The 8403-nt window shown below is 38.9% G+C and overlaps 1 protein-coding gene across 1 annotated transcript; it reads right to left on the bottom strand.

Annotated features, from left to right (window-relative positions):
* Positions 1 to 897: 897 nt before the first annotated feature.
* On the bottom strand, positions 898 to 3170 carry LOC113897775 (disintegrin and metalloproteinase domain-containing protein 29-like). The gene has a single exon (XM_027550757.1). The coding sequence runs from the start codon at positions 3168 to 3170 to the stop codon at positions 1008 to 1010; it is 2163 nt and encodes a 720-aa protein (XP_027406558.1). The 3' UTR covers positions 898 to 1007.
* Positions 3171 to 8403: the final 5233 nt, after the last annotated feature.

Here is an 8403-nt window from a genome sequence, read left to right as displayed (position 1 = left end):
TTAAATAAGCAGGGTGACAATATACAGCCTTGACATACCCCTTTTCCTATTTGGAACCAATTTTCTGTTCCATGTCCAGTTCTAACTGTTGTTTCCTGACCTGCATACAGGTTTCTCAAGAGTACCAAGATGAGTACTGTAACCGAATTCAGTCAGAAAAGAATACTTAGCGATTGTAGGGGATAGAATTGAATATAAGAAATTAGGTACCAAAGCTACTTAGGAACACAGCAAGTAAAGGGAGACATTCTGCTAGTAACTGGTTAACAGCCATAAAATACCAATTAAAGATGGTGATTTCATTCATGAAGCCAAAGAGTAAAGAGAATAGGTTGGGATACTTGAATCTAGAGAACTTTAGGACTGGATCCATGGATCTCAAAAATGAGACTCAAAGCTCTTCCTGCAGGTACTGCTAAGCTAGTGCAAAGAATTTGAGACATTGGTAGAAAGATCAAAGACCTGGGGCTCAGTCCTAGCCAGCTCTGCTAGCTTATTTTAGACCCACAGTGAGGTTGGTCTGGATTGAAGTTTGTTTTGTTTTATTTTTCTTTTATTTTGGATTGAATTTTTTAAAGGGATATTGAAACAAAGTATAATTGCCACTGTAAAATCTGTTATTGAGATAAGATTGACATACAGGAAGCAGATCACCCAGATTTCCAAGTCCCTGGCATTCACCCTACCACAGATCTGAGGACTGATACTGCAGAAATGTGGTTCCTATAATGCAGAATACAAAATGGGAAGCAGCTTTGGAGCTCAAAAGCAGTAACTTAAAAACTGGTAAAGCACCCATGTGTCATGCCTTTTTCTAGAAAATATAAAGAAATAAATATGAAGAAAAATAAAATTTCTAATTGTTTAAAATGAAGAAGAATAAGTAGAAACATTATAGGGGTTACGTTTTTTTAATGCATATCTATTCAGATACATTTTTTTGGTAGTAATTGTTTTTATTTCCCATGTTGACTCAGAGTTTTTTGCTTTGGATTTTCCTCTTGAGGCTATTTTTTCCCCTTTTTTTCCTTAGGCTTTTTCCTCATACAAAGCAACAGAAGACAACATAATAAAATTAACAGTGAAATAAATAATGCTATTGCCACGTAAATCTTGGGTATTTTCTTTCTCTTAGGGGGTGGGCCACTGTCAACGCTACCTCCATCCCCTCGTTTTACGCAGTTAGGAGGGTCCCACTTATAGTTACAGTGGCAGTGATGTTTGTTGTTGCAGATCCCCCTCATGTTACAGAACGTAGGTGAACAATTACTATCCAAGCGAGAGATATGGACACACTTCCTTCCGATGCAGACATGTTCTGGGCCACACTCTGTGCCATCTTTCACTTCACCAATATCCGGTATGTCCATCCCAAAATGGTAGTCTGTACCCCAGCAGGTGGCATTGTTAAAGCGAGTTCCGTGCATTGTAGAATGCTCTGTCAGAAGAGGAATTTCTGCCACATTATCACACTGAATTCTTCCACAGAAGATGTCTGACATATTGCATTTTAGATATGTAGGGCCTTCGGTTCCACAATTACCGAAACGGTCACCTTGAGTGTTTATTTGTCTGTAGCAGCTGTCGTTTGCATTCTTTGCTGTTCGGCCAAAAATCTGCCTACAGTGTGCATTGCGATCATTACATCTCTTTTCATAGCAGTAGGAAATGTCATTACAGGGAATTCCATCCTCTACATATACATCATCTGGGCACATATGGGATGATCCATTGCACCACTCTGGAAGATCGCATTCATTGACCTCCTTTCTACACATTTCTCCTGATGGCAAGAACTTGCAGTCCTTGCAACAAAGCCCAAAAGCACAAACAGACCCAAAACTCAGACTGCAATTTGTCAGACAACAGGCATCTCTTGAACACTGCTGTAAAGATCCACAGTCACACTCTTCTCCTTCTTCAACAACACCATTTCCACAGCGCTTCCTTGAAAATATGTCCTTTGTGTATATGGTGTACCGCAAACATTTTGCCTTCTGTACACCATACTCCCAAAAAAAAGAATAACTACAGTTGCTAAACTTCGCTATTGGTGGGTTGTCATGACGCATTATACATCTATTGTGACCTGCTGAACACACACACAGTATAGTATCATGAGTCATTCCCAAATTATGACCTAAATGATGAGCCACTGCAATTCCAATAATGGCCAAGGTTTTGTTCGCAAAAGTAACAGCTGCGCAACTGAAGTGTGGTCTGCACATTCCTGCAATAAAGCCTATGCCACTTAGTCCTCTTAATGTCTTCTGCATAAAAATATGTGTAGTATCATGTGCTATGCGAGCATCAATGTTATTAGCCTTCCAGACGCAAAAATCTCTCAGAGCTCTCTGTACAGCATCTATTTCAACAAGGTTTCTTTGAGTCCAGAACTCCAAACCAATTAGTAACACCTTCATACCCATCACCTGATAAATGGAATCCACTATATTTACAATAGTAAATAAATCCTCCTTCACCTTTGAGACATTCTTTTTAAAGTAATTGTATAGAGTATAGTCTACCACCACTGCCATTTCAACAAAGAATGAATGGATCCACCAGCCTTCATAATGACTTTGTTTCAGAGTGCAATTACCAGTCTCTTGAAACTCAAAATGCTCTACACTTTCCTCTTGCACAAAACCAGATTTCATGGTTGGGAATCGGGTCTCTTCACTCTCCATTTTATACACCAGGTGTTCAAATTTGGTAGAAAAAATCATGGGCTTAATTTCATAAACAACATTATTTATCTGTAATAATCCTCGAAAGCCACCAAGACAGGTACTGAGGGCAACAAGTGATTCTGGGTCCCCCTCCACAAAACCATGATAGTAGCAGTCATTCTGGACAAAAGGTTGGTCCTTCAGGAGAGCACCCTCTTCTGAGTAGGTGAACACTGGGAGGTGTCTGGACAGCAAATGTTTCTTGACCTTCATGTGGAAAACGTGTCTCTGACCCCCTAAGTGCAGGCTGTAAGAGAGCCGACCTGGAGGCTTCATACTTCTTCTAGTGCCAGTTATCTTCAAAGGAATTACCACTTCTGGAGGACTGTGATATTGAAAGTTCTCAGCCCGAGTGTGTCCTGTAAAAAACAGAAACACTCCAAGCCAGTGTAGCAAGGGTACAATCCTCATATACAACAGAGATTTGATCACAGTCATTATGAATCTACCATTATTGGTTCAGAGAGGAAGGAAGGCAGGGCTGGGAGTCACAGTTGGTCTGGCTCCTTATTCTGAACTGCAGAACTAATCATTAAGTCTTTGTCTTCTGGCAGAGTGGAATCATTAGAACACCGGCACTACAAGTAAAACAGAATACAACGTATGGATGGGGATGGTTAGAAAAGGGCCTGAAAGAGAGAAAAGGAAACACATGCAATAAAAGTGATTACTGTTTTGATCACGGAATGACTCTAGAAACTGCACAGAATTTGTTTTTAAATATTTATAAGGCAGAGAGGCACTGGGGGAGTATATAAGACTGAAAACTGGTCAGAGATTTATAGTTATTGAACTTGGATGATGGGCAATTAAGGATTCATTACACTATTCTCTAAATATATGTACGTGTGTAAATATTTCCACAATAAATAGATCAAAGAAAAACAATCTTAAGGATAAGGTGACCATAAGTCCTGGGTTGCTGGGATTATCCTAATTTACATATGTTAAATCGATATAAGTAGTAATACCTGTTTTTTTCTGCCTCAAGCCATAAATTACTCAATTACCTAAGATATATATTAAAAGCAACAACAGCACAAAAACTCAGCAGAAGTCTCCTGTTATTTTAAAATCTGTTCTATAGAACCTACCATTACTACTACTATTACTAAGTCGCTTCAGTAGTGTCCGACTCTGTGCGACCCCATAGACAGCCGCCCACCAGGCTCCCCCATCCCTGGGATTCTCCAGGCAAGAATACTGGAGTGGGTTGTCATTTCCTTCTCCAATGCATGAAAGTGAAAAGTGAAAGGAATTCGCTCAGTGGTGTCTGACTCTTAGCGACCCCATGGACTTCGGCCCACCAGGCTCCTGCGTCCATGGGATTTTCCAGGCAAGAGTGCTGGACTGGGGTGCCATTGCCTTCTCCAAATACCTACTATTACCTCCCTATAATAAAATGTTTGGTTTTCTTTATCTTTCCTACATTGCTCTCCTCACTAGACTTGTCATATTAGTAGTACTCAAGAGTATTATCTATGTCTTTCATAAATGTTAGTATCTCCTATAAAGCCTAACTAAATTCTTTATATAGTAAATAATGGTGAACTTGACTTTTATTGTTCCTTGGAGTGTTACTGAAAAGGTATTTACATTTGATTACATTTTAATGTAGAACACTGTTCAATATCTGTAACCAATTTTGCTTTTGGAACAAAGTGGTATAGGCCCACGTTTTTCTGCTTACTTTCTCTAAATACAACTAAATACTCTGGATATAATTAAACGGAAGACAAAAAAATATCTCTGAAAGCTAAAAAGCAAAAGACAGACTGACTAGAGATCTCCAGACTTGAGGAATGGCAGCAGGGTGCCATAGCTCATATTTATCGCACGTTAAGTGCTAGAGAGGTCTTTAATACAGAATCACCATTAGGCATAGACAAAAGCAGGAAAAAAGACTCAAAAATAATTTTCTCTTTCTTGAAAAATGACAGAGAATGAAAAAACTCAACAAAGAACCAGTAAGATTGAGCAAGTCACACGTGACTAATTCATCCAGAGTGACAACTTCAGATATTTGTAGGCCAACTCAAAACTCATTCCACAATCAGAGAACTAGTGGGCTGTTCAGTCCACTTACACTGGCAATATAAAGCCCTGGCAGGCTAGCCTAACCCTCATTCAACATCTAGGTAACAGATCTGCCTTCATAGGCAGCAGCAAAATCCCAACAATTTGATCCAACCTCAGCTCAACACTATGACAGAGAATGGAACCCCATATTAAACATAGCACTATCATTCATAAAGCCTGAAATATCCCACCCCTTCACCAAATGACATAGGAGACATAGCCTATTGGCTTCTGTTCTGCACATCTCCAGATCTGAATATGGCCCAGTGACACCAGTTAAATCCAGAATGAAGATTCATTAAAACTGTGCAAAGTCAAAGACAAGAAAATTTGAAAGTGGTAAGCACAAACAAGTCACATACAAAAGAACCACCATAGAGCCGTGAGTAGTTATTTCAGCGGAAATCTTGCAAGTCTAGAGGGAGTGGGGTGACGTCAAAATGTTGAAAGGAAAAAACCTATCAAGTAAGAATGCCATACTTGGCAAAACTGTCTTCGAAAAAAATAAAGAGGATACAAAGACATCACCAAACAATAAGCAAGAGCTGAAGGAGTTTATCACTGCTACAATTGCCTTATAAGCAGTGTTAATGGGAGTTTTTCAAGTTGAAAGAATGCTAAAGGACAACATGGTAGTATAAAAAAGTATGAAATATACATACATATTTCATACAAAAACACATAAATGTAAACTCATCTATAGCAAAACTAGAATACATTATTATTTTAATTATGGTGGGTGAACATATGGTGTTCATATGCTGGATAGTCATACAGTGGGTGTTCATATGGTGAACACTTTTAATTTTAGAATTAAAGTCAATCCCCTGGAGGAGGGCATGTTAATCCAGTGCAATATTCTTGCCTGGAGAATCCCATGGACAGAGGAGCCTGGCAGACTACGGCCCACAGGGTCACAAAGAGTTGGACAAAACTGAAGCAACTTAGCATGCGTGCATCAAAGTAAAAGATGAAAGAACTATAAGTAACTAAAACTAAAAAAACCTACATAGTAAAAACTGATATCTAAGTTATAACAACAATAACATAAAATGTGAGCTGAAGAGAAGTTACAGTGTAGAGTTTTTGTATGCAATTGCACTTAAAAACACTGTATACTTTAACAGTGATATTTTATGTAAGCCCCAAGTTAACCACAAAAAGATACAGCTATAGAAGTTACACATACACACACAAAAAACCCATAAAGGAATTAATATATGTAAAATACCAAAAAATCAACAAAATATGACATGGAAGGCAACAAGGGAGGAAGACAGATAAAAGAACAAAAAAGATTAATAGAAAACAAAGAATAAAATGACAACATCAGATCATTCCTTATCAAATAATGACTTTAAATATAAATGGATTAAACTCCCTAATCAAAAGACAGAGAGTTACTGAATGGGTATAAAAACTTAGACTCAATTATATCCTGTCCAGTGGAAAAAACATTTGCTTTAGACATAAGAAGACCTCAATCAAATCCTTTATGATTATATAGTGGAGGTACAGTGGAGGTGATGAATAGATTCAAGGGACTGGGTCTGGTAGACAGAGTGCCTGAAGAACTATGGATGGAGGTTTGTACCATTGTACAGTAGGTCGTGACTAAAACCATCCTCAAGGAAAAAAAATGCAAAATTTGGGCAAAGTTGTTGTGTAAGGAGGGCCTTACAAAGAGCTGAGAAAAGAAGAGAAGCTAAAGGCAAAGGAGAAAAGGAAAGGTATAACCATCTGAATGCAGAGTTCCAAAGAATAGCAAGGAGAGATAGAAAGCCTTCTTAAGTGAAGAATACAAAGGAATGGAGGAAAACAATAGTATGAAAAAGATTAGCGATCTTGTCAAGAAATGAGAGATACCAAGGGAAAACTTCCTGCAAAGATAGGCACAGTAAAGGACAGCAAGAACCTAATAGAAGCAGAAGAGATTAAGAAGAGGTGGCAAGAATACACAGAGAGCTGTACAAAGAAGGTCTTAATGACCTGGATAACCTTGATGGTGTGGTCATTTACCTAGAGGCAGACCTCCTGGAATGTGAAGTCAAGTGGGCCTTAGGAAGATTACTACTAACAAAGCTAGTGGAGGTGATGGAATTCCAGCTGAGCTATTTCTAATCTTATAAGATTTTGCTGTAAAAGTGCTGCCCTCAATATGTCAGCAAATTTGGAAAACTCAGCAGTGGCCACAGGACTGGAAAAGATCAGTTTTCATTCTAATCCCAAAGAAGGGCAATGCCAAAGAATGTTCAAACTGCTGTATAATTGCGCTCATTTCACATGCTAGCAAGGTAATGCTCAAAATCCTTCAAGATAGGCTTCAACAATATGGGAACTGAAAACTTCCAGATGTACAAGCTGGGTTTAGAAAAGGCAGAGGGGCCAGAGATCAAATTGCCAACATCTGCTGGATTATGGAATAACTAAGGGAATTCCAAAATAATCTACTCTGCTTCATTGATTACACTAAAGCCTTTGACTATGTGGATCACAGAAAACTGTGGAGAATTCTTAAAGAGATGGGAATACCAGGCTATCTTACCTGCCTCCTGAGAAACCTATATAAAGGTCAGGAAGCAACAGTAGAACTGGACATGGAACAACTGACTGGTTCAAAATTGGGAAAGGAGTATGTCAAGTATCATCACCCTGCTTATTTAATTTATATGCAGAGCACATCATGAGAAGTGCAGGACTGGATAAAGTACAAGGTGGAATCAATATTGCCAGGAGAACTATCAGCAACCTTAGATGTGCAGATGATACTACTTTAATGGAAGAAAGCAAAGAGGAACTAAAGAGCCTTTTGATGAAGGTGAAAGAGGAGAGTAAAAAGCCTGGCTTAAAATTCAACATTCAAAACACTAAGATTATGGCATTTAGTCCCATAACTTCATGGCAAATAGATGGGGAAAAAGTGGAAACAGTGGCAGATTTCATTTTCTTGGGCTCCAAAATCACTGTGGATGGTGACTGCAGCCACAAAATTAAAAGACGTTTGCTCCTTGGAAGAAAAGCTATGACCAACCTAGATAGTGTTTTAAAAAGAAGAGACAACACTTTGGTGATAAAGGTCTATATAGTCAAAGCTGTGGTTTTTCCAGTAGTCATGTATGGATGTAAGAGCTGGACCATAAAGAAGCTTGAGCACTGAAGAATTGATGCTTTTGAATTATGTTGGAGGAAACTCTTGAGAGTCCCTTGGACAACAAAATCAATCCAGTCAATCCTAAAGGAAATCAACCTTGAATCTTCACTAGAAGGATTGAGGCTGAAGCTGAAATTTTAATACTTTGGCTACCTGATGTGAAGAGTAGACTTGTTAGAAAGACGCTGATGCTGGGAAAGATTGAGGGCAGGAGGAGAAGGGGGCGACAGGGGATGAGGTGGTTGGATACCATCACCAACTCAATGGACCTGAGTTTGAGCCAACTCTGGAAGATGGTGAAGAACAGGGAAGCCTGGCACGCTGCAGTCAATGGGTCACAAAGAGTCAGACATGACTTAGTGACTAAACAACTAGAACAACAAATAGTTAGTGGTAAAGGCTGTATAACTGTGAATATACTCAAAACCACTGTATCTTACA

Source organism: Bos indicus x Bos taurus, chromosome 8 (genome assembly GCF_003369695.1).
Source record: "Bos indicus x Bos taurus breed Angus x Brahman F1 hybrid chromosome 8, Bos_hybrid_MaternalHap_v2.0, whole genome shotgun sequence".
Classification (NCBI taxonomy): domain Eukaryota; kingdom Metazoa; phylum Chordata; class Mammalia; order Artiodactyla; family Bovidae; genus Bos; species Bos indicus x Bos taurus.
The sequence above is the reverse complement of the archived record's forward strand: the minus strand, read 5'-3'. Positions and strand labels throughout refer to the sequence as shown.